Here is a 27,374-nt window from a genome sequence, read left to right as displayed (position 1 = left end):
TCAATTATTAATTAATGTCCTCCGTATTGAAGAACTTCTCAGCTATTTGCTTCGTTAAATGTCGGGTGTCAAGGGTTAATTACGTATTCTCCACCCAAGCCTATGAGGAGAATACGTAGCCCCCCCTCTCTCTCTTTTTATCTTTATCACTGCTTGTGTGGCTGTAGTGGATGGGCAGAGGGGGAAATTTTAATAATGTCATTAGTAAAATTAAAACTCCAGGACAACAGAAGGGGAATTCAAATTATGGGATGCATATTGATAATTTATATCATATAAAATATGTCATCAATATCGTTTAAAATCATGTTTCAGTCTGTTTCCTGGCGCAATACGCTCGTGTCAAGCGCAAAAAAAATAGACTCAACCTTTGTGACCTTTTCACCAAGGTTTAACATGGGAGTGGATGGGAGCCAGCTGTTATTTAAGGCTTGGCGCTGCGCTTAATCGTCGCTTTGGCGTCGTTTCAGCATCCGTTGTGAACCTAGTGTTAGTAAATAACTCACAATGCGTCGCTTAACATACGTCACATACTACATTGCTCTGATGGTTGTAGGTTTATCCAACAGAGCGAAGAGGCATTTTATTTCCTGGTTCGGTTGAAACACACCCCATAATCACAGCCCAATGGAACGGTCTCAGACTCACATTCTGACTAGAATTGTGAGTATGACAACGTCAGGCTAGTTTCACGGTGTATCAGTGACATGGCAGAGGACATTTTAAAACAGCTAATACTTCACACACCAGCCAGTGAATTTTATGCTCTACAGCTGCATGAATCAACAGCCGTAGCCGGCCTGGCACAGCTCCTGGTATATGTGCCGTACATTCAAGAAGGGTAAATTAAGGAGGACATGCTCTTCTGTAAACCTCTGGAAACAAGGTCAACTGGGGAGGACATTTTCAAAATTCTCGACACTTTCGTAAGATCAAATGGACTTATTCGGTCTAAATGTGTTGGCATCTGTACAGATGGCGCAAAGGCCATGACGGGGAGACATAGTGGAGTGATAACGTGCCTGCAAGCAGTTGCTCCTGACGCCACTTGGATACACTGCATCATCCACAGATAGGCTCTGGCTGCCAAGGGAATGCCTGTCAGCTTGAAGGACGTTTTGGACACTACAGTCAAATTGGTGAACTTTGTTAAAGCCAGGCCCCTGAACTCACGCATATTTACTGCCTTATGCAGTGAAATGGGAAGCGACCATACAACGCTCTTACTGCACACGTATGTGCTCTGGTTGTCAAGGGCCAAAGTATTGACACGTTTCTTTGAATTGAAAGATTATGTTAAAAAGTTCTTTATTGACCACAAGTTTCACCTGTCTGAGCATTTGCATAATGATGAGTTTCTTACATGACTAGCTTATCTGGGTGAAATTTGTTCTCGTCTGAATGAACTTAATCCCGGATTACAGGGGATTTCTGCAACCGTATTCAATGTACGGGATAAAAAGTTTGGGAACCACTGCTTTACAGGAACAAACAGCACTGTTGTTCATCCCAAAAATATTCAGTCCTCAAATGGAGGGAAGCCGCTGTTACAATCTTCCTTTTAAATGTAAATTTTGTTGAGCTCAACAAAATTGTACCTTGAGCATTAACAGACACTGGTAGTCAGTCTTAACTGGTAAGACAAAATTAGAAAAAAGATATATGTGATGCATTCTTGTTTCCAAAATAACTTTGTTTCAGCCCCTTCAGACGGAGCCCTATAGCCCTGGAGTTCTCATTTTAATTAAAATAACCTTCATGTTTAAACTTACTCATCTCCATGTACTCGGGGCTGAGGCCAACAAATGGACCCAATAGTTGGTCTTTCTCGTGACGCTGCAGGCTGTTGGTCAGTTCTTCCTCCTTCTTTGAGTCTGATTTCCTCTTCCGCAGCATTTTTTTCAGCTTCCTGTAAAAACAAAAAACAGTGATAAAACAACACATTCACCTTTGTTAATAGAGCCTGACATATGCTGGACATTTAAGTTAAAATCAGAACATACATGAACACACGTTGTTAACTAAAAATTGTATTTATGTTAATTTATATGCAATATGAATATAGGATTATCCTTCGGGTACCTTGCAGAGTTTCTGACCAATAGTGGTTGTAATGTGGCACAGCAAATTTATTATTATACATGTATGACATTTGTCTAATTCAGTTTATTGCCATTACTAAGGGGTGGTGCCAGTAATGTGCAAATAAATGCAGCAAGCCTCAGAAAAAAGCAGGAGAGGAAAACAAGATGTAATGGATGTGGATATCATGTGTGTGCTATGACCAACAACAACCTGGTCTGAATTACCAAAGTATTTCATTTATTGGCGGATAGTTTGTGACACATCCATTTGGTTGTTTCTTATTGTTGGAGCTCAATAATATCTAAGAATTATAAATGTTACACAGCTCAGATGTTTGCTGTTGGTGGACTGTATGATAAAGAAAAGAAACCAAACACATGATGCACTCTCTACACCTCAAAATTTTAGGCTACAAGATTTCATCAATGTGTGTCTGGCTTCCAGGTATATGTGGATCTGTTAGCCAGACAGGCATTTAAATGAATCGTCTTACATGTAATTACAAATGAGTAAATAAGCACAATTTGTTTGTGAATTGTTTAGCCCAGGTATTGTGATCTGTGGTTTTGCTTGTCATCTGTGTTTGAGTGTTGGTTTTAGTGTGTGCGTTTGTGAATGTTGCACAGGGAATGCTTTGCACTCACGGTATGCCGATCTCAAACAGGTTGTTCTGGATGAGCTGCTTGCCCAGCATGGTGATGCACAACTGGATGCACAACTCCATGAGGCAGCCCGCATGAGCACACTGGGGAGAGAAGAAGAGAAGAACAAAGAGTGACATGATCAAATTGACGCAGAAGAGCATGAAAGAACAGTGACACGTGACACAGCTGTTTTATATTAAACAAATGTTTTTTTGGAGAGTCAGGATTGTTCAGGATTTTGGGAAATAATATTATAAAAATATATATATAACATATATTCTTGTATTCAAACCTCAGAACAGTAGCAAGGACTCATGATTAATGCCTTTATCAGCTGTGTCAATTACAATTAATTGCCTGATAGTCAGTTGAAATTAGTTACAGTATGTTGATAAATGTAATCTTCAGGATTGACAGCAGGTCACTATAGTAACTTATAGTAAGTCTTTCCATTATGGACAAAGTATTTTCTGGCTATTGATGTCAGTACTGCTGTTAGAATTAAGTGACCTAAAGAAAATCCAGCTTGAGCTTATCATGGTATTTGACGGTGGATACATGCACTAGGTGTCATACTTGTTACTGATTGGCAGAGAGGGGTACATTACATTTTAAGCAGTTGCAGTCAAGTAAGAAAAATACTTCCTTTCCTATAAAGGCTTTATAGAACAATTCTGCTCTGATAACAAGCTTTATTGTATTAACTATTTCCCTGTGCCATAGAGATTCAACAACTATTAACCAAATCAGTGAGCCACACTGTGACACTAAGAACCAATGACCTCAAAGGAAATGACAGTGGGAAACTACTGAGACAAAGTTAAGTCTTTTCTTGGGACCTCTTGACATCAAGTAAATTTATTATAACATACACAGCATAAAATAAACAACGTTAACCTAAGTCAAGTGAAATCGTATATAGTATAGAATTACCTCTTCCATTCTGTATGATCCAACAACATACAAGTAGTTCCCAGGCCGCCCAACAAGCCTGTGGACCAAACATATGGTATCAAAATAAAGGTTTGCCAAATGGTACGTGAGAGCAACAGCAGATGAGTTTTTACATTACGAGTGAACCATAGAATTGTTCGATTCAAATGATTTAACATAACAATGTACAAAAAACAAGCAGAGAGAGGTCCCCTCTTACCTGCCCCGGAAAAAGGCCAAATAGACGATAGGTGTGAAGGCATTCACAAATTTCAAGATAAAGGTTTTGAAGATGAGGCGCTCCTCAAAACTCTTGTCTGTCTTTGGAACCTCTGAAAAAGAGAAACATGTGTTATTATCCCCCACACATACTAAATCATCCAGTAATTACTTACTTAACAGTCTTACTGTTAAGGCCGACTGTTTGTTGTAGTAGAAATTTCAGAACACTTTCACTAAATTAAAGAGGTGAACTTCATGGTCTTTTATTTTGTTTTGGTATTGTTTCTCAGGTTGTTCTTAATGATTTGAATCTAAAATTTAAAAGCCAGACTTGAAAGTCTTGTCTGCCCAAAGAATTTTTCTCTGACTGTGGGGCTGAAGCCAGTTTGTGGTGAAGTACCACAACAAAAACCTTGACTGCCGGTAAGGTATAATATGTTTGTTTTTAGTTTGAAAAGCTCAAACTGAATACACACTCAAACGTCACACAGAAGTAGACACAAACACAACACAGCAAAACACATCAAGTGTAAGCAGAAATTAACTTGAATATTTTTGTAGTAAACAGCAAACAAAGACATGAGCTTCATGTTTAAATTATTTGTCTTTTCCAGTAAAGATGTTTTCTTGTAGTAAGAAAGCCTCACCCAGTGTGGTGAGCCAGCGGGCGATGGCGCCATAGATTTCATCTAAGATGATGATGATTATGAGGTTGATGATGGCGGCTGTGGTTTTGACAGTGGCTCTGATGTTGGACCGTGCTGCAGGGTAGTTGCTCACGTGCAGCGCTGCCTTAATGCTAATCCGGTACAGGATGACTCCGAAGACTATGGCAAACGTCACAGCAATCTAAAAGTAGTGAGAAGTTCGGGGACACCAAATCTAAAAATCAGCTGACACAAGGAAGAGTAGAGCAGCACATGTTGAATGCCCAATTTTGAAACAGGTATTTTTTTGTTATGTTTCCCTAATTAAAACATCAATCTCAATTACATGTATTTAATCTAAATAATTAGAAGGAAAAAATACAAGTCAAACAGAACTGTAGTGTAATCAAAATATATAACAAATTTTAAGTCCTGTAGAAAGAGACAAAGTCATGTTTATTCAACGAAAACAACGGACTATAGCTTAAATGCATCATCAGCATCACCTTAGACTGCAGTTAATAAAAGTTACCACAAAGTATCTCTCTACTATCTGAACCAAGCCCACCAACTCATCTTTAGCCAGTTTAGTGGTTTTGGACCATTTCATAAAAGTCTGGCTTGGTATAGATTTGCTTTTGGTTACTTTTTAAAATATTATTTAAAAAATACATAACATGAATTCTGCCAGGTGGTTTATTTTTCATTAGAAAGAAAGCCTTTGAAGTAGAAATAAACTATAACTTGAGTTCAAGTTTTTAAGATATGGTATGGGTATAGTTTCCTGCAGACGCAGATGTCTACAATTATGCAGACATGCATGGGCTTGTGCAGTTTAAAGGCATTAAATCTAAGTCTCTTTCTTCTTTAAAAAATTTTTTTTTAAAGGTTAGCTTTCAATATGCAAGTGCCTCAACCTAAACATAGATGAAATTACATTATGACACAAGGATTAAATGTATTCTCCAGGGTGATTAAAAAGCGCTGTTTCAGATGTCATACATGTGCTGGAAATTCAAAGTGTGTTGATGCAACACTGGATGGACAGTATTGAGACTCACTAGGAAGCCCATTGTGACCAAAGTGGTTAGGTAAGCTGGCAGTCTGTCTGTACATGTCAGCTTCACCTTCTCCCCCTAAAGCACACACACACACACACACACACACACACACACACACACACAAACACACACACAGACAGACAGAGGGATAAATAGAGATAGAGACAACAATGTGAGGGACAGAAAGCACACAGCATACAGTATCATTAATTCCATCTAGCTGTATATTGAAACTGTGTGTGTTTCTACTGCCATAGCCTTATGAAAGTACTGTCAGTAGCACCTCTTTATGCTGCAAGCCTTCTGGTGCACAGAGCCCCCACACCATAAACATAGACACACACAGACTATGTGGCTCCAGTAGAGCACAGCTAATTCTGCTCCGAGCTATCATGTCATATTCAAGCCTTCTGAAAATTGGGTCAGATTCCCCAAGCCTGTGTGTGTGTTTGCATGCACCCTTTGTGTGTTTGATGAAATGGAAGATGTGACCTTAGCACAAGACAAAGGACAAAAGGCTGCTAATGGATATGCTCATCTCTGAACATTGTTCCCCAGAACATGTTATCACAAATATGTTGTTTTCATTCTGTGTTTGTTTGATTGTTTGTTTTTACCACATATAAACATGTATCAATGTTTCATCAGCATTAAAAAATGCTGGTGACACAGCCATTACATGTAATCCCTCCAGTCGGTGCTCATTGGGAGTTTCCTGCTGATGGACAGTGTTTGTTTCTTGACTGGTACAGTGTGTAAGAATACTTTTATTTAATCGTTGGTTATGGCGTTCTCTCTCTAACCGTCAATGTCCCACCTCAACAGTATTTTAATTTAAGTTAAAACACAGTAAAGCAGATGTTGCAACTGAATAAAGTTCCAAGTTTAGTTTGAAGCTAAGAAGCGTTTTAACTATTTCTTTCAGGTCATTTAAATATGTATAGAAAAATAACATGCACACATTTGAAAATACTGCATAGCAATAATGTGTCTTACACTCACATTATTGCTGCATAGTGCTGTTGTTTGGGTGTAAATTACACACCTACACACTCCTACACATGCGATGTCAGAGGTTACTGAAACACTAATAATATTCATTTGTTTATTTTTTTGCTTAATATACATGATATCATATATCTTTTTCTTTCCTGATTGGTTATTTTAAGTCACAACTCAAATACTAGCAGTGAATGCAAAGCACTGCTCAGTTAATGTCAGAAAGAATTCCACCTCGTCATTGTGCCAAGTAAAGAAATTCCTGGTCTTTATTCTCACCATCGCAGTTCCTCGTTTGTAGTAATTCTGTTAATAAGAAACAAGCTGCAGAAGAAACACTCTGCTTCCTGTTTACACTAGCAAACACTTTACCATGGTCATGTAAAACTACATGAAAACATTTGAATGTGGACTTAATGCCAGAGACTGTTCCTTACTGTGCACTTGTTGACCTATTGTAATACAGCAGTATTTTTTGTTCGTTTGTCATCTTAAATGAATATGTATTGTTGCGAAAGTTATGACAATATTGAGATAATTATTGGTAGTCATTTAAATTACAGGTGAAATTGCTGTTAAAATACTATTTACATTAATTGCAGTACTAGTTACAGTACTAATTACACATTAACCCTGATATGATATTTTTAGTATTAAGCCTAAATATCTAGGTTTGACATAAAACTGCATAAGTAAGTTAATTTGAGAGAAACATAGTTTAAGTTATAGGTGAATAAGATTGTAACAAATATTACTGAATCATTTTTACCTTTGGAGTTGTATGTTCCAGTTTCATTGTTTTTTGCATGACCCGGAACTCATACTCTGCTCGGTTGTGGTCCTGGAAGAGAAACAGTTTGGATGTTACAGTAACTGATACTACTGTGAGCATTAAGAAGCTAGTTACAGTTAGCAGTGGCGAAGATCCCTTTGACATTTGAGAACGGAGAAAGAAATGGAATTAGCAGCTTGTCTGCATTAAGTTTGGTAGCGTGAGTGTGGTAGGATGAAGCCTGAATACGGTGCTCTGTGAAAGAAAAAGAGAGAAATGCATTGACCCACCATGCAAAGATTATGCAGTCAACATAAAACTGAAAACAACCTGTAGTTTGAGGTTGTATCACAATGCCCAGTCAGCTTATGCTCAAGGGTTTAACTGAAGGTTTATTATCAAGCATTAACACTAACTCTAACTTAAAGAAACCAGCTTTTTTACACATCCATGTAATCTCTATTACACAATTTAAAGCTACAATATATTTTTATTATACTATCTATATTTGCATCTGTAGACTCACAGAGTCTGACACTTTCCTAAGACCAGACAGAAATTTCTATACACCATACAGTTTACGTTTGTGTGTTTTTTTGTGAAATATATGGTTTTGATCCACCACTGTCTACATGTATATTCGCAAGGCTAAAAGTGAGCTGAGGAAACACGTTCAAAGCTTGGGCCTCAAACCACATGTACTACATGTTACTACGTGTGTGTTAATGAGGAGAGAATGTGAATCTTCAATCACCTCTGGCACAACAAGTTATACCCGTTATAATATTTTGACATTTGCATTACCTGGTACCAGAACATGCTCAAAATTAACTGATCCTCAAGTTCATCAAAATTAGTATCAAGAGCCTATGTCTTTGTAGTGTCAGTGCACAACATTTTGTTATAACTTTCATCCAGCAGGAAATTAAGCTTGAATAACACCCTATGACTTGGTTTATATCTCTTTTCTTACCTGAAGAATTGTACTGGCACCACCAACTCTGAAATCAAATTTGTTTATTTCTCTTGAATAAAAAATGTGCTCCCTAATCCACTGTTGAATTGTTTTGTCAATGTTTAGGGTGCATACATTTTTTATATAACTTCTGTGACTCTGAATGTAAATGTTCAATTCGTATATAGAAAGATATTCGGATATAGAAAGATATTCCGATAAAGAAAGATATTCTGCCTATTTAATTAGTGTAGCGTTGTCTCTCTTTAACAGGGAAACATTTTAAATGAATAGTCAAGGAAAAAAGAGGAGCAGATATAAATCAGCTGTCCTGTTAGGTAAACTGCCATTAGTGGTCACAAATAATAGGATTGTTATGAGAAGCCACAGGAAGAGCCAGCATCAGGATAAACCTTTTAGAGAAATTTAGCAGATACAGAAAAATAACATTTACAGAAGCAAAAGAAGCGGAAGATGTCAGCTGAAAAACGCTCAGACTGATTGTTAGACACTTTGAAAAGGACAAGTTAAGTAACAGCCATCCGCAGAAGTGATCTGAAACAGTGAGTCTAAAGAGAAGGAAGAAAAAGAGGTAAGCAAGTCGGATCCAAACCTTATGTTCCTCCTGTAATATGCCAACACACACACACAAAAACACATGGACACGATGTCAGTCAGAAGGGCCTGTCTCTGAACAAGTATCATATTTAGAGCAACACAGAAAAGTGACAAACAAGATGATTTCATCTAAATGACAATGCACTGTTCCATGATTATGATTTAAACAAAGGACAAACACTGACAAATGCTGGATTATTTTGGATGAGGATTGACTCACCTCACAAAAGAAAGAGAAAGCATGTTCCTCTCAATATCCTGACCTCTACCATTTATGTCAGCCTTATTGACTGCTAGACATCTGTATTCTTTACTGGAAATTTTAAATACTCTTTACTAAAAGATGTCTAGAATCTGTTTGTGAGAAGTTTGTTGAGGCATGTAATTTGAGATGCTAGAAAATAATAGACTTAAAGGGAGGGTCAGCAGGTTCCAGGTGTTTCTCCTAGTTCTGTGTTAACTTATACTCATTAAACTAAACCAGGTAACACAGAAAGAAAGAACTAACCTGTATCAATTATGACCACCAGGTTGTAATATTGCAGCTTTGTAACTGACATTTCATGTTTTTTGTAATTTTGGCTTGGCATATGGCTCACTACAACTACAATATCCATGTCTCTCAGCTGCCTTCGCCATGAAAAAGAGGCCAGATTTAGGCTCCAATCAGAGGGATAGCAGAACTCATTACATTTAGATCTCAACAAAGTTTTGTATATTCATCCAAAATTTACCTAAAATATATACGTGAACTGATTTAAGCTGGAAACAGGATTTGATTGACGAACCACCCATTTTTAACTGTATAGAATATACAGTATATTCACAAATACAAAAACAGTATTTTTTTATCAAATTTTCTGATCGTATTTAAAGTTTTAACTTAAAATGACCATGGTAGAATGATTGCGCACATACACATTAAGAGTCACTATTATGACAACATTAATAACAAATGTCTAAAAGAATAAATCTTAACATCTAACTCTAAGCTAGAAAGCCAGATTGTCCAATCTATAAACACTTGATGTATGTTGGAAGGTATTTGTGGTGCTCTCTCTCTCACCTCCTCCTCCTCGCCGAAGCCTGTCAGGTCCCAAATGTAGTTGAGACGCATCTGTCGTCTCTTCCAGTGCTCCATGAAAAGCACCGCTACATAACCAAGCACACACAGAAAACTAAGCACAGACTCAAACATAATCATGTTTTCTATGCTACCAATGTGTGATCATGCTCTCAATTATATTTTCATCTGTCTAAATAAATGATGCTGAATCTGAACAGATTTTTTTAATGTTGATCCCTTGTAGATTTCAACATGCTCATTTTACTCACGGCCCTGCTTCCCATATGAAGGCATAACTATTTTAGTTGACATATTAGTTAAATAGTTTCAGGACAAGAGTGGAGCTCTGCAGCACAGAAACAGATTAATAAGATCAGACTTTCATAGTTTGTTAAAAAATGTTATAATGATGAACAGCTTTCAATCTACACAGTTTACTATAGCAACCAGTTTCCCAATAAGAATACATACATAGACTCCATCCATCCGTTATCTATACTGGGATTGAGGTCGGAGCTGGAGTCAAAACAACTGGAACCAACATAGAAGGTATTATCCCTCATCAGCTCTACATTAGGTGAATACAGATGGCCATCTTGCTGTGACTCTGTAATCTTTGTCTAAAACACATAACACCTCCCTGCTGCTGCTAACAGATGGCAGTATGGCCTGATAGGACACCAGGAGAAGTCTGCCTGTGTGTTTACATTTCTAGATTCCTACAGTAAATTCCATGTTCATAAGCAGGTAAATGTTTTGTATTTCTGGATTAAATTGTATGATTTATAAATTGGATTTGTTCTCTAGCAATGCTAAAATACACAACCTGTATTAGTAAGATCCTGCTCATCTAATCAGGTTTATTGGACCCCTTCGTTGCTGTTGGTGTGATTAGATGATAGTATGCCCTTACCCCAGAGGGCCATGAAGATGGAGAAGAAGACAGTGGCTGGATTGTCGAACAGGTGGCTGGCACGGGCTGTGCCACAAGCAGTCACCAACTTCCAGTAGCTGCAGGCGCGGTCACACAGCGGGCACATGGTGATATTGTTCCTTGGATCACAAATCTCCATACTGACAACAAAGAGTTGAGTGGAAGATATTAGTTATTTAAGGGGGGAGACCGTAAAAGGTCTCCCCCCCTTGGATCACAAATCTCCATACTGACAACAAAGAGTTGAGTGGAAGATATTTGTTATTCAAGGGGGGAGACCGTAAAAGGATGATGGAGGGCTGAATTTCACATTATATGTTTACAACAGGCTTGTTGTGATTACAAGTGTCTGAATTAGCTTCAGACAGTTTGCACCATCTGGATAATTTCACATTGTACAGCATTCATTTTTGCAAAAACATTTTACAGAGAAACAATTGAGAAAGATCTTTTGGATAGAATGTAGAACATATGGCTAATGACTCAGACTTATTCAATCTATGATTTATAAATTTCATGTAAACGCTAATGGCTGGCAAAATCGAATGCCTAGTCAAATATGTGAATCATCATATTGCCAAACAAGGGACATGCTCTCTGCATGTACAAGTTGATACTGACTTGTCGATGTATTTCAAATAAAGCTTTAGCATGGGATTATGTGAAAAGATCCTTATTCTGAGGGTGTGTCCTGAGCCCAGAATTTACCATGGATAGTCAAACCAAACTTCAACATGTCTACATCTATCAAGTCATCTGCTGCTTCGGAATGCTTCAAATGTAACTTCCTAGACCAAGTAAACATCGACCATTGTTTTATCACTTCTTCCTGTTAATAAAAATAAGATGTTTCCACAAACTTCATCTGGACAGGGCAGCTGAGTCCAGAGGTTGTTACAATTATATGGAGAGATGTAAACAATGACCTTGGATTTAGCCCTTGTATCAACCCATGTAGATTCATGTTCAGCTTTGCCCCAGTATCAGTTCCTGTACCTGCACTGACCGATAGTGGCCACTAAAGGGAGGCAGCAGAATCCAAGAAGGCTTGTAACAATACTCAATAGGGAAGTCAGACCACCTAGATAGCATAAGCAGACAACTGCATGTTCAAAGAAGTCTTTGCCGGAGTAAAGGCAACCGGTGTAAAGTTGTCAATCCCTTTCTTTTTCCAGCTAGTGTGAATATGTCACCACACATGACCATGTTGTTTTGCCAGCTTCGATATAGGGTGATCAACCCAACTCATCAATGAAAAAATTATAATGAAGATAGCTAAGGATAATGCTAGTAAAATTCCAGAAAACAAGTAAAGAGTCAAATTTGGGGGGTATTTTCTTACATAGCACTCAACTGTCACACACACAAGACTGGCAACTCATCCTGTTTCTGATAAAAGAAACCAGATAATTAGTTTTGATTTGTAATTATTATTATAGCGTAGCTGTCATCTTAACTTTTTAAGAATATTAATATGCAAGAAATACAAAAAAAATTACCAATTGATTAAAATGTTTCGCAATAGATTGCGAAACAAGCTTACATATTTTGGAAAGATGTAATATCTCAGATTCAATATCAAACACAAAGAGCTATCAAAATACAAAAACGCTTGAATAGTTTTGTTTTGGAAAACAACAACAGTTGTTCACTGAGTGAGTACGCTTTGGTGTGTCTATCAAAATGTGCCACATCCTAAAAGCAGTGCTTGATAACAGTAGGGATATTTTATGTGTGTGTGCGTTTAGTACCTAGGGATGTTATCGTCTACAGTGGCACAGCCGTAGAGGAATACAATAACTCCAACGATGGCTGCAGGGATCAGCATCTGTGTGTAGACTCCTAGCCAAGCAAAATAAAGTCCAACCTTCTCCCCAAAATATTTCCTGTGGAAAGAGATACAAAGGTTTAAGGTTTTAATTTACAAATTAACTACTATTACTGCATGGCCCATGGAATGAATACCTGCCAGTATGTTCCATTAAAGACTCTAAATGTTAAAATCTTGATAGTGTAGAAAAACCTAAAAACATATTTATGGCCATTGACTGTTGCAGATGATGGAGAATAGTCTAGCCCATAGGTCTTCAACAGGGGGTCCGCGACCCCTAGGGGGTCTGCGGAGGTACTGCAGGGGGGGTCGCGAAATGTTTGGTTGATTGGACAATTTAAATTTTTGATTTATTTTCTAACCAATTTTTTTCCACAAATTTAAATGTCTTTAAATAAACATTAACAGGCATCCGACATATTGAAAGGCTGATTTGACCCTCTGCCTGACAACCTCCATACGTCCAAGGTTAGATAAGTTGTGTGCTACCCATCAGGGTCCAACATTTCACTAATGTGGGAGTATGTGTGCCATCCACAGATGGCTTGAGGATTCACTGTCTCTTCTACATGTATGTTTAAAATAAAAACATGAATCTGTGAATTACTTTAATAGCTCAGTGTTGTATGCAAGATGTATGTTTATAAATGACAGTGGCATGGCCACCCTGTGCCGTGCACATGTTTAAATTAAAAACATGAATATATGAACCTGTGTTATATTTGAATAGCTTAGTATTGAATGCACAATAACAGGGTAGCTATGTTTATATATGGCACTAGGCCAAGTTTGATATAAAGCACAATTTTTTTCAATATATAAAGTAGGGGGTCCCTTCTCCATCTCTCCACCAGTTTGTGGGTCCTTGGCCTGAAAAACTTTGAAGACCCCTGGTCTAGCTCATTGTATGTAACCAGTTTCATCAGCGTTGTGTTCCCTGACACTCCCTCAGTGTGCTTGGTAAGAGATTAGATACTCCGATAAGATACAGTTCACACTCAAAGTCTCGTTCCTTCAGCCTACCACAGGACTATTGCTTCCACGTAAGAGCATCATTGGAGCATCATTCTGCTTGTGAGAGTCCTCATCTGTCTTTCTTGCCTGCAGGCTGGTCAAGGTAGTATTTACTGGTCTGAGAGCACCAGCCATGTTACATGTGTGAAGTAGGGAAATGTGTCTAAATGTCCTGATGATTGTGACAACAGCACCGTTGTTGATCTGACCTGATGAGTCCAATGGGCTGGTACTTGTAAAAGACACTGTAGCTGGCCCACTCCTGGTAAAGCAGCTGTAAAGAAAAGGTTGATACAAAAAGTAAGTGAACCCATTGGAATCACCTGCAATTATGTATAAATATATAAATAAGTCTGGTGAGATCTTTGTTGAAGTTAGAAACAAACACAATATGTCATCAATCACTCATCGTATTTTTTTGTCACTAACCACATTGTTCAAATGTTCACAGTATAGGGCGGAAAAAAACATGTGAAGCCCAAGGTAAAAGATATCAGCAGACGCCTACTGGAGTCATAAGTTGTCAAACCTTGAGTTTAGTGAAATCAGAGTGAAGTTGTGAGTTACAGTGACTTTGATTCATAAAACCATAAAGACATTTTGATTTTGTTGTCCATCTGCTGACATGAAACACTTAAAACAAATTTCTAGGACCGCTTTTTTCCACTTGCGTAATATTTCAAAAATTAGACATGTCCTTTCACAAAAAGATGCAGAAAAACTAGTCCACGCCTTTGTTACATCGAGACTGGACTATTGTAATTCATTATTATCAGGCTCCAGCAGGAAGTCGTTAAAGACTCTACAGCTTGTCCAAAATGCTGCAGCACGTGTCCTGACGAGAACAAAGAGAAGAGAGCACATTTCTCCAATATTAGCATCGCTACACTGGCTTCCAGTTAAATCTAGAATAGAATTTAAAATTCTCCTCCTCACCTTCAAGGCCCTTAATAATATAGCGCCTTTATACCTTAAAGAGCTGTTAATACCTTATAAACCCACTAGAGCACTCCGCTCCCAGAATTCAAGCCTACTTGTCGTCCCTAAATTCTCTAAAAGTAGAGTAGGAGCCAGAGCTTTTAGCCATCAAGCCCCTCGGCTGTGGAATAATCTACCACTTTCAGTTCGGGAGGCAGTCACCATCTGTTCGTTTAAAAGTAGGCTCAAAACCTTTCTTTTTGATAAAGCTTATAGTTAGAGCTAATTAGTGCGCCAGAACGTTACTTGTTCTATTTTATGACACATGACACACGGAGCTTCTCTTTCCAGCTTCTCCTTCCTCTTCTCCATCCCTATCCCCCTTCCCCGGAATCCCTTTGCTTTATCACCCGCAGATCCAGGGCCTCTGTGGCCGCACCATGGATTACGGTTTGTGGATCGCGCACCGGGGGTCGCGGTGTTGGATCCAGTGTGGCGGATTCTGAGTCATGTGGGCTGATCGTGGTGCTGGTGGCGGACCCTGTGTCGCGTTGGCATTGGGCACGGGCGGTGGACCAGGACCGCAGTGGTGGCTTGTGATGGGTCCTCCTGGTGGGCGGCGGTGGACGGTGACTGAGGACTGAAGTGGCGTCTGGTCTGGATGGTGGATCGTGGTCTAGATGGTTGCTGAGCATGGACTGTGCTTCATCAATGCTGCTAGAGACTTTGATTATTGATGATGTTCTCCTGCACGTGGCATCTATTGCACTTCTGTCCGTCCTGGGAGAGGGATCCCTCACATGTGGCTCTCTCTGAGGTTTCTACATATTTTTACCCTGTTAAAAGGGTTTTTTGTAGTTTTTCCTTACTCTTGCTGAGGGTTAAGGACAGAGGATGTCACACCCTGTTAAAGCCCTATGAGATGAATTGTAATTTGTGAATATGGGCTATACAAATAAAATTTGATTGATTGATTGATTGATGAAACATGCCTTGTAAAGAAAGACCTCAGAAGACTGATGATCAAGTTGATTTGCATAAAGGTGGAAAAAAACACCAAAATGATGAATGTACGGCATTTATATACTGTTTTGTAGTCGTGATGACCACTCAAAGTGTTTCAAATATGAGATATTCACCCATTTGCACATCAGTGCTGAAGCTGTTGTCAAAGAGCTGTACACAAGACATGATCTTCGCAGCAGACTAAATACGTTACATTCTGCCTATGCCTGCTGCTCCCACCATCACCTGAATGTGTCTCAATATGCTGGACATTACAGAAGAAATAATATCTCTAAGCCAATCATGTTTGATAAAGAGAGGCTTGACAATTCACAGCTCTTGGGGAAATGGCTTGTTGACTGATGAAAGGACAGCTGTGGTCCATGAGGTAGAGCAGGTCATTTACTGGTCTGAAGGTTGGTGGTTCGATCAGTGGCTCCACCAGTCTACATATGGAATAGTCTTCAGGCAAAACACTGAACTTCTAAGTGCCCCTGATGGCTTTCCCATTAACTCAAGGGTGATAGAGAAGTGCTACATGTATAAGTGAAGTCGTTATATACATTATACTAAATTTCACTGTTCAGCTAACTGAGCCACAGTTTTTGAATGACTAGCCAATATTTGCTTGTGCTGGCCACCAGATATTATTTAATTACATGTTTTTATTTGAGGATTTATGCTGTTATGCATCACTATAAAGCACATGTCTAATACATTAAAGAAAAATAGTTACCTGCACTCATATTTGCATTATAAATCCACTGATGAAGCATATTCACAGTAACATATTTTTTCATTGAGTGCTAATTAAGTGGTGTACAGTAAGACCACAATCGTTTGATGGTCACGCTTCCAAACGAGTTACTGACCTACAGGCTAAACAGAATATCCACATTTATCTTAAAGAAAGAGCTTCAAAGCAGATTCTAGTCCAGCAGGGATTTCTGTCAGGTCATCACTGAGAACCCATTGTTGTACGAAAACAATCATTATTTAGAAGGCATTAAATATATGCTGCCATATTTCCACTGATTCTGTATAAGCCTTTTTGACAATAGCTAATTTAAGTTTAAAGTAATGAAGAATTTCATTAAATCATTTACAGTAGGTCAACCAGTATGGAAACACAAGCGTAGATCAAATGGAATATATTATTAAGTAAGTATTCAGCATTTACCTGAGACATTGTGTAATTTGTCCCTGTGTTTGTGCTTGACGGAGCAACAGAATAACCAATGGTGGCAATGAAAGCAATGTGAGACCCTGAGTCTGAATTATAAATATCATCTTGAGTATATAGAAGAACATCTTACTACAATGTTGCTACTACAATCCCTAAAGTTACAATAATGATACAAATTTAAGAATACATTTGTACATATTGCAAGCAGGTTATTCAGATTGAGATGCAGTGGATCAATTCACTGTAGGCAGATCAGTTCCTTTGGAGATAAAATGTTCTATAATTGCAAAGAGTTTTGGTCATTTAGCAACAATCTGCTATTACATGACCAGTAATTATATTCAGTCTTTTTATACAATTTAAAACTTTATTATTTTAATGATCAGTGGAAATAGCTGGCGCTTGCAAAGCATTTTGTATTTGAGTCATGTTTAATTTGCTCTAACAGTGGTGGTCATATTATTTTAATAAAGGTTATAATACACTGCATTTCTCTTAATATTCAATATTTATAATATTAGAGCTAGGACAATTTGACAATTGAATGTACATTTTGAATGACTTCTTCATAACTGTAGTTTAATATTTATTAATTTAATTTGCACCTTTAGTTAAGACTGAAATTCATCTCTTGCATTTTTTAAAGGAGAATATAAACTATGACTTATATTATCATATATCATCATTATTATTATGTATCATTGTTGTACATCTTGCTGTTACCATTTTTTAGTGAATGATGAATTTTAAGCTGCATTTTAAAGTAGGGGGAATGTAGAAGGAATTTAGATTTACTTTGGTATTAATTCTAGATACATAGTTTTTTAATGTACTATAATTCATACTGCAAGAATGTTTAGGTTAAAGGGGTGGGGTCAAACTTATTCATAATCAAATGCTATGTGATACAGTTATCACCAAACATTTGACTGCAAAAATGCTCTATTCCAACTACTGCTGATGATATAGACATCACTGTGAAATGGTGGAACATTTTCAAATGCATCTACCCTCCATCCACAGGCAGAGCAGTACACTGCAAGGCGTCAAATGAGGGCTCATAAACACAAGAGGCAGGTTCAGAGGATTGTTCAGGCAGCTTCACAGAACATTGAGCTCGTGAAAGAACGAGCTCACACACACACACACACACACACACACACACACACACACACACACACACACACACACACACACACACACACACAAGCCGGTTGCCCTAGTGACACACACAGCCTAAAGTATAATTATGGAGGAGAGAGGAGACTCAGCTCTTCATATTGATGACTTACTTCTATAGTAGCAGACATAGGCTTGATCATGTAACCAATCTTGGTTACATGTTGAGTTACATGTATTAGTCACTTAAAGATAATGTATTAATGATTTGCATTAAATAGAGGATATGCCCTTCTTAACACACTGACACTGTTACTTTCCAAATAAATCTTTCTCAGAAATGAATATTTAATTAGATACATTTATGATAATACAATTCAAGAATATTTTAATTTTGTCTATGACATATCACATGTCAATACAGCATGTATTACATTTCCTGCAACAGAAAGGATGTATTTGTGATTTGTAATTATGAATTTGTTACAGGTGATCTTTTTTTTTATCTCCCGCCATTTATACAAAGTAAAGTTTAGAACAGAAAATGCCTATTCTTTTCCTTTTAATATTAATAGACCTGTACCTGGACAGTTACCATGATACTCTGTCTTGGTTTTTATATAAAGCCCTCCCTTCAAAGGAAATTTCTACTTCTTATTGTCACTCCTCTGATCTAAGATAATTCTAAATTTGCAACTACATTGCAGAACTTCTTAAAATTAACTCAACTAACTGGACAGAGTATGTTTGGGCTGACTGTGATTACTTAATTTACCCTAATGACACCAGTGTCAAAACAAAACAATGTACATTTTGTTGTTGGACTGTATGGGGGATTAGGTATTGTTGTAAAATAGTACAAGGCTGCCAGTATTAATGAATCTACAAGTTAAAGATAAAAGGTTTCTTAATAAAAATAATTGTTATTGTCTTTTCCATATTCTGCCCCTTGTCATTTTTCAGAAATCAGACAAACATCAGAAACGCTGGGCTTCTCTCTCTCTATATATAACCTGGTTGTTAAAATGCACGAGTCAAGTGACACCACTCCTCTGCTTACGAGCCACATCTGAATAATGTCTGTAAATGTGGACTGTTAATTGAAAATAAAAATAGAACACCCCAGTTTCAGCATGTAGTTTCTTTGGGCTGATTGATGATTCAGTATTGTTAAATGGGCTGACAGTGTCGGTGTGGTAACCTTGGATTCAATTTATCGCCTCTACTTACCTTCCTGTCATTAGGTTCCGCATTCACGTCCTCGATGTCTCCCTATAACACATAAATGTACAAGCACACCCCCCCACTCAGTTTCAGTTTCAGTAAATATACATTGGTCAACAAGCATGATTAATGCATTTAATGTAGAAACCTAAACGTGGACCGCAAATAGATTTATTCTCCATAAACTATAGGGGCATTTAAAGAGGAAAAACCTTCACCAATATCCTCATATTGCATATGCATGTATTCACATCAGATACATTTACCATGTACACACGCCTTTTTTGCCAATTGCTTACCTTAAACGCAGGCATTTCCTGATATAGGGAATGAATGTTGGTTATCCCACAATAACTGTAAAAAGATATGTACCCAGGAACTGTATATTTTAATTGACAAAATCTGGTTCCTTATACGGAGCTGCACCAAATTTAACCTGTAAATTAAATTTAAAAAGTGTACATATGGTCATATTTTTCATTACAATATTTGTAATCTTTATTCATAATGTATAGGTGTATAAATTACATGTTATAAATATAATACATTCTACAAACATTAATAGAACAGACTTATAATTGTATGTATTCGCACACACATGTTTTTAGAAATCTCTGAGTTTAAGGAATATTTCTCTCTGGAAATGAAGTGCAGATTATCAACTAATCTCAGGCCTTTGGAGGTGTGATAATGACATACTCACATCATGCAGAGGATAAGCTGACGTGTAGACACCATTGGCTAGCAGACTGGTGATCCCTGTAGGACGATATATTCAGTGTGTATTACAATACAGGCACACACACACGATTATAAAGCAGGTATATGTCCCTTATATATACTGTGAACATATCTATTCACAGAAAAATTAACACTGCCTCCATTCCGATCTTATAAAGAGCCACAGGGACACTTCATTCATTTTGGGATGACACAGCGACATAGGCACAGTCCTCAGCATGCCTACTTAATCCCACAATCTGATTTTTTTGTTGCTTTACTGTTATTAACAACACAACACAAAGCTGTCATTCCTTTGCTAAGCTAGCAACTACAAGACAGAAAATGCTGCACAATCATTGGATGTTGGATGTCTTTCCAAAGGCGGAACAAATAGAGAGCAGAATTGAATCTTCTTTTTAACTAAGTGTTATATTTTTACCTAATAAATAAATAAAATGTCACAAAAGAGATGAGACTTCATATCAAATACACAGGCAGAGAGTATTCCAAACCCTCCTCTACTCTGTGGTAGTAATTACACTATACACCAATGAAAAAGGGGGACCAGATTAACTGCATATAGATTTATGCTGGGTGTTAGAGATATATTCAGAGGACTTACCCATGGAGTATTTGGCTCTGGTGCATCTTATCCTCTTCAGTACCTCGTAGACCTAATGTTACAAAAAAATCTCATATTTCACTGAGAAGCTTCAACCCTAAAGATATAAAGATTTAGATATACAGAGGAGGATGAGTTGTATTTATATACTTATACAATAGCCCAGGTGAGATTGTTAAAAGGAATATTAAGCAGGTAAAACATTTGTATGTCTGTCCTCAAAGAGGCTGCTGACCAGCTCAGTGTAAAACACATGTACTATACACAGAGAGTTAAGAGATGAGCCTGGGAGCCAATAACTGCTGTGATGAGGAGCTCCATCCATAATGAGAAGTCAATCACATAACCAAGTCATTAGTCTCGTGCTGAGTGGGTGTGCAGCCGTTTTCACGCAGATCTTTTCTACCCTTTACCCAAAGGAGCTGTGAACACTTACGTCCAAATTGCTGAAACCAGAAATTAAACGCACTGTTCCCTGCCAGCTCCCTAGAATAAAGTGTGTAATATTGAGCCCATGTGTGAATAGAGAATCTTCTTTTTCAGAAAATTCACTGGGAGTGAGTGGGTGTGTTAATTGTGTTCTATTATTTCTCCTGGGTGCCATCCCTCGCCCGAACCAAGCACAGCATATCCAGTAGATGGAAACATATCTCAGACAAGACAGTCACCAGTTTTGTGCTACGTCTGTAATAGGATCAAAAGTTAATTTATAAACATGGCTACAATGTGCTTGTGTGTATGTCATTGTAGCAGCATATGTATGACACAAATTTGCAACTTCTATTCGGTTTTCATGGCAGCCCTTTCATTAAATAGTCACATAGAAGCCCCAAAAGTGCCCGCTGGTAGCCCATGATTAAAAATCTTTGTTGTTAGATAACAAGCATGATTCACGAAGAAGACACCAGCCTCCAGTCCCGTATCTATTCAAACCAGTACTTACAATTGAGCTCCTGGTCTTGCTGTCGAAGAACTTGTCCCTGTCAGACAGATCGAATCTGGCAAGAAAAAGCAAACAGAGTCTAATTTTAATGGTAAATGTAGAGAAAGAGTGCAGGCTGATAGCAGCATTGTCCTGCAGACCATGTACGAGAGAAAAAATTTGAGAAAGATGAATAAAATTCAACTGCTAGTGAGTTTAGGTCTTTATGATGCGAACATGGTTTTTGCTGTCCATGTACACAATAAATCAAGATTAGAGAAATATCAGACAAGATTGGATGTAAAATACACTTATTAGCTTAAATCATGCTTACACTGACTTAAAGCTCAAATCTGTTTTATGTTTCCAAAATCACATGCACAAGTAAGACCAAATGCAAAACAAATAAGTTACACAATGTATGTTAACAAGTACAACAGAATGGAGTCTAAGGCGTTAAGTTAATCTACAGTAAGAGCAGGCTGCAATTTCACAACCAGCTGATGATTAACAAAAGAGGAATGGCTGCAAGAAAGAAACCTCTATAAATCCTTGTTGGCTCAATCACTCAATCCTGCTATTTATTCTCATAATTACTTCATCTGCATTGGCAATTTACATCAGTGGCAACATTCACTGACATACAGCAGGTACTTTATGCAGGGACACGCAAGGCTGTGGAGGTCTTAGAAGTGGATATAAGTAGAAACAGACCTATGTCTCCTTGCTTATAAACCTCAGAGCAAAACTATGACATTTACCATGTATGAGATAATGAGAAAATAATCAATAGATAGTCATCTCAGTGCAGAGCAACTGGATAAAAGGAAAGATCATTACACAAAGTGATGCATCCTCAAATGAAAAACTTATTCCATCCAATGTCTGACTAAAACTCAAAATAAACAAAGTTATCTAAAGATTTAAATCTTTCACTTTGTGCCACTGAAAACTTGACATATTACAGTTGATTCAGACAACTAAAAACGTTGCTCTGTAAGTCAGTTTGCTGTGATAGATCAGTGGTGGGTCGTTCTGACACAACCACAAGTAGGTCCAAAATATGTGACTTTATCATTACTTATTTTTGTCAGTTCCTGAAAATATCAAAATTACCTTTGAAATAGATAGGCTGCTTCAATCATCAATCATCCGATTGTGGGGACTGTATGATGATGGTTTTATTTTTGGACACAAACTGGGGTAGCAAAACCTTAACTTTCGAATGTATTGCTAATATAGTCAACATGCAATATGTGGTATGCAAAGACAAGAGTAAAATTATCATTAATATATTTGGATTCATTTTAAATAAACTGATAGACATTCTTTTTAAATTATTATTATTATTCACAATATGGAAAGGGAAATCCATTAAGAGCATTCCTGGATACAAATAGATAATCAATGTCTCTTTCATTACTTGAGTTAATATTTGTATCTTTTCTCTGTGTAGCCTGCATTGTGTAGACAAGCATAGTTCCAGACCCTACTCGGAAATAGCCTACTCTGTTCCCTAACTGTCTGGTTTGCCTTGGAGATGCTTCTCAAAGAATGGAGGCATGTCTCGCAATCAGTATTTGTCATTTCGACCTAGAGGTGTCTTCCAACAGGCAGGGGTCCTGACTCTACAAGTCTTTGCTTCCTTATTCTTTCCAGGATGTTTTCCGGCATAGAAGTGGAGTGGGGACATGACTGAGATTCAGCCAGAGATGCCCAAGCGAGTTTAGTGTTCATGCTAAAGACTATGTACATCTGATAAAGGCCCCTGTCTTAAATTAATAACCCAAATGATTTGCGGCAAAGTGAGATTCTATCTGTGGTTCCAGTCCTTTAGTAGAGTTACATGCCAAATGTAAAGGAAGTTATCATTTTAAATAACCAACCATATAACATGCTACAACACATAGGCCTACCAATATGTGGAATTAGCTAACACCATTTAGCCCGCACTATCAGCGTAGTGTATGAGTTAGGTCGGCATGACAAGTTAGCAACAATCAACTCAACTAGCCAATCAATGCTAAACAAATTTGGTATGGTCACAGCAATGTTACACCTGTAGACTCGATTCAGACTGAGCCCAGGAGCTGTTTGGTGATTGCTAACAAATCAATAAAGTTTTTACCAGTCTCTTTACTGCTTTCTGTTTGCCTGTCATGTGTGGTTAACGTCCAAGGTTGAATTTCTGTCCCAGTCTGAAGGTGCATTCTTCACCACTTGAAAGCCTAACCACTGTTGACACACCTCATAAACCTTGTCTGTTCATAGCACTTTTAAAAGGTTTTCCACAATGTGAATTTGTTGGACACATCAATCTCAGGCCAATGTCAGTCAGTGTTCCTTCCATGCACTCACTTTAATGTTGTTGCTGTCATCTGCAGTCCTAATAAGTCTCCGGGCAAAACACCACACGATCTGGTTGAGACAAACTATAGTCTGCTCCTTTTCCTTCCTCTAGTAATCCTTCAATTGACATTTTCTGTTAGCATTTGCTATATTTACCATCTCTTGCTCCTACTGCCTCCTTCCTTTTTCCCGTGCTTAATCACAAATGACACATTTTGCAGACTGTCATGCATAATGTTTTGTGGGTCTGTCCAGCTTTTCTCCCCATTTATTTCTTGATATATTTGCTGAATTGGACAAAATTTGTGTTGGATTATAATCTTTTATACCAACTTTAATCTCAGAGCTGACTTTGAGTGTTCTTGAAAAGATGAATATCAAGTGATGGAAAATATGTGGAGGGAGATTTCCAGCTGGCTGTTAGTCAGAGCTGTAAATATAGCTGCCCACTGCCCACTCTCTCCTCTACACATCTCGGGAGGCTGGCTTTAATACCAAGATATTTTTCTTCTTTAATCGCTGCCTTTGAAAGGGATTTTACTTGATAGGAAAGGAAGCATAAATGAAGTTGTGACTGCTGTATGTAGTTAATCCAATAATCAGTGTAAATGCTTTATTTAGATGTTTCAACACATTTATTTTCTAAATCCAGTAGCTTCATTTGTTCCCGTAGGATGTGAGAAAGCTGTGGGATAAGGAGGGCAGCAGTTGAATGACATGCTTTAACTTTCCAGTCAGGCTCTAATCGGAAAGCTTGACACTATTTGATACTAATTTACAGCTCAATTGTTTTTACTTCTCTGAGCTTTGTCAATAATTGAAGCCACTGGGTGGCTCCACTTAACAAAAAATGTATCTATCATTCCAAAGTCCAATATTCCTTCTCATCGCTGTATTTAGACTGAACTTGATAGGGAAATGTCTTACTGATAAATACTCCATCATATTCACCAGCAACTTTCTAACTTTGGGGGTTTAGTGCATAGGCAGTGTAGTTAACCAGAAAGGTATGACCCCATAGAGCAAAAGAGCAAGTTAAAAGAGACTAAAAGCCCTGCAGGGTTGGCTGAACATTTTAATGCCAATTCTACTGTCTGCTCTGTACATGGATGAACACAGTTGCTGAAATCACAATCTCTTTTTTACAAGTAAAAAATAAATAAAAGCAAAATAGTCAGCAGAGGTTTTACTCACAGATGCTGCTTCTCCCTTGAGAAAGGATGAGAGAGGGATTTGCGTGTTTGTGGTCTGTTGGCATCTACTTTTGGATGCAGTGGAGCTGTGACTTTGTGAATGAAGAGTCTGATCTTCTCCACCAGATTACTTCCTTGTTTCACATCGTACACCTGCAGATTAGGCAAAATAATTGTTTACCTAGAAATGAGAAATGCATTTTACATGAAATCGCTGTAAACTGCTTAATTTCTACCGGAACTTCTTCAAACTATTTAATGTTTTTGTCATCTGGTCGTAAACGAAGTGTGTGATATAGTATGGTCTAAATTCTGAGGTTGCATAAATACTTATTTTCCAGAAATGCAAACAGCTTACTTGGGACTTAAGTGTAGGCTTTAAATAATGTAGTTGGTAGTTTTTTAGGACTGAGCCTGCTGATGTTATAGTGTTTTTAATTAATATCCAATATTTCTGACTCTGACAATGAGTGCAAAGTAGATTCTAATGATTTTTGTACTGCACTCTTTCCTTGTATATTAACAATGGGCTGTGAATTACGGCACAAATGTTTGATTATTAAACAGGCAATCTGCATTCTGCATTTGCATTTGATTTCGATCAAATTATCATTATCTGGCTTATAAAAGCTGTCACCACAAAATGACCCCATAAGGGTTTTATAACACTGAAGAATGGAAAGGAGGGAGCAACAGAAAACATTAATCTTCACACTCCCTCCCATGTAGCTCTGCAGCACTGAGAGCCAGGCTCCTCGGCCTCAGTTACAGAGAATGAACATTTGATAAATGGACAACATACTGATGGGCAGAGTACCTTCTTTGTTGGCATCTTGAGCTTCATGAACTCAGCTTCTCGACACAGAACATTCCAAGGAGCATGGATCTTCAAAAACCCAATTCCAGGTATCTTACACTGAAATAATAGCATTGAATAGTCAGAAACTATTATCTATGATGCATCAGAATTACAGATCATGGTTTGGCAAAATATATGAACGTTTACTATGAACAGTACATATTTGGAAAAAGGTAGATGTTGCATTTCTGTTCGATTTAAAGCTAAGCTGGTAGATACACTTCAGTACAAATTGATGCCTCTACTGCTGCATATGAGATTATGTCTGCAGCCTCTACACCTACATAAATAACTCCTACACTGCCAGACTCACTTCACACCATTCAGGTCAGCACACTGACACATCTTGATGCAGAAATATAACCAATTCAAAGTAGCTAAAGGAGAGTATTGAATATATCACACAGATAGATATATATACCATGGATTTCAATGTAAAATGCTCAAATGGTTTGTGTTCTGCTGCTGATCATAAGCAAAGCCCATAAAATGTAAAATGCAGTTTCTTCAAAATGACTTGATACAGCTAAAACACAATATTGTTAAAAGGATTTTGGCAAATAAGGGTTTATATTAAATTCCAAATTACATATACTGTAAAGGGGGGAGGGGGGGTGAAACCCAGTTATGGAGTTTCATTTGAGGATGGTGTTTCCCAGGATTTCCTTAGGGCAATTCTAATTGATTAGTTATTTAATACACACAAAAAGTTTAGGGACTGATTCATAAAATGCATTTTAACTGTCTCTTATAAATTTATTTTTTATTTAATGAAATAGTAAAGAATTATTATTAAACTCATGCACTATATGTATTCCTCAACATAGGTCTGATTGATGTGAGGGAGTCACAGACACTCTTTTATTTTTCCAACTTGTTCATTTTGTTCTAAGAGACCTAACAATCACAGAAGTTCTTCTTGGATGGAGGTCACCGTCGTGCTAGATCTAGAGTGCATGTGGGGAATGTGTCTGGTTACTCCCGATCGTAGTTTGCATAGTGTGTGTGCATCTGTGGTCAGCTTTCAAGTCCACAGCTGCATGTCCTGTTAGTAGCCAATATGCAGTCTACACAAATAAAACAAACAAACAGCAATGGCGTATATAAATAATGTTTGCAGCCATTCCAGAAACATGTAGAATGTTACAGGTTCCAGCTTGGTTTCCTTGGGTTGGCAGTCATGGTATTTATGATCAAACACACCAGGCTGTATTAAAAAAGTAAATAATATACTGGAAATGTAATTATAGCCATTTATTCTGTATATCAAGCTACTAAAACCCATTTAACCCATACATAATCACCCACTGAAAAAGTATATTATAATAACACACTGGCTATCTGTAGGACCCTTTCTCAAACATTTGCCAACACATTGTCAAGCCTATTAGTCTTTTTAAGAGCCTTTTTCAGTATATAGCTCTTAATGGGTGATGCAGTGTGTGAGAAGTCAATGAAATCTCCATTTGTCTT

At 37.7% G+C, this 27,374-nt stretch overlaps 1 protein-coding gene across 2 annotated transcripts in view; it reads right to left on the bottom strand.

Annotated features, from left to right (window-relative positions):
- ano1a (anoctamin 1, calcium activated chloride channel a) overlaps positions 1-27,374 on the bottom strand; it is a 56,953-nt gene that overhangs the window by 14,747 nt on the left and 14,832 nt on the right. For both annotated transcript variants that reach the window (XM_062391054.1, XM_062391047.1), the window contains exons 4-20: positions 25,860-25,958; positions 25,044-25,195; positions 21,522-21,576; positions 20,579-20,630; positions 19,937-19,992; positions 19,240-19,281; positions 13,991-14,055; positions 12,688-12,822; positions 10,916-11,076; positions 10,003-10,088; positions 7,361-7,432; positions 5,593-5,667; positions 4,532-4,733; positions 3,883-3,994; positions 3,663-3,720; positions 2,730-2,830; positions 1,773-1,909 (exon numbers count right to left, since the gene is read on the bottom strand). In XM_062391054.1, the coding sequence (XP_062247038.1) occupies positions 1,773-1,909; positions 2,730-2,830; positions 3,663-3,720; positions 3,883-3,994; positions 4,532-4,733; positions 5,593-5,667; positions 7,361-7,432; positions 10,003-10,088; positions 10,916-11,076; positions 12,688-12,822; positions 13,991-14,055; positions 19,240-19,281; positions 19,937-19,992; positions 20,579-20,630; positions 21,522-21,576; positions 25,044-25,195; positions 25,860-25,958 (1,660 nt within the window). The remainder of the gene's footprint in view (positions 1-1,772; positions 1,910-2,729; positions 2,831-3,662; positions 3,721-3,882; positions 3,995-4,531; positions 4,734-5,592; positions 5,668-7,360; positions 7,433-10,002; positions 10,089-10,915; positions 11,077-12,687; positions 12,823-13,990; positions 14,056-19,239; positions 19,282-19,936; positions 19,993-20,578; positions 20,631-21,521; positions 21,577-25,043; positions 25,196-25,859; positions 25,959-27,374) is intronic.

Source organism: Platichthys flesus, chromosome 1 (genome assembly GCF_949316205.1).
Source record: "Platichthys flesus chromosome 1, fPlaFle2.1, whole genome shotgun sequence".
Lineage (NCBI taxonomy): Eukaryota > Metazoa > Chordata > Actinopteri > Pleuronectiformes > Pleuronectidae > Platichthys > Platichthys flesus.
This window is presented reverse-complemented; position numbering and strand designations above follow the sequence as displayed.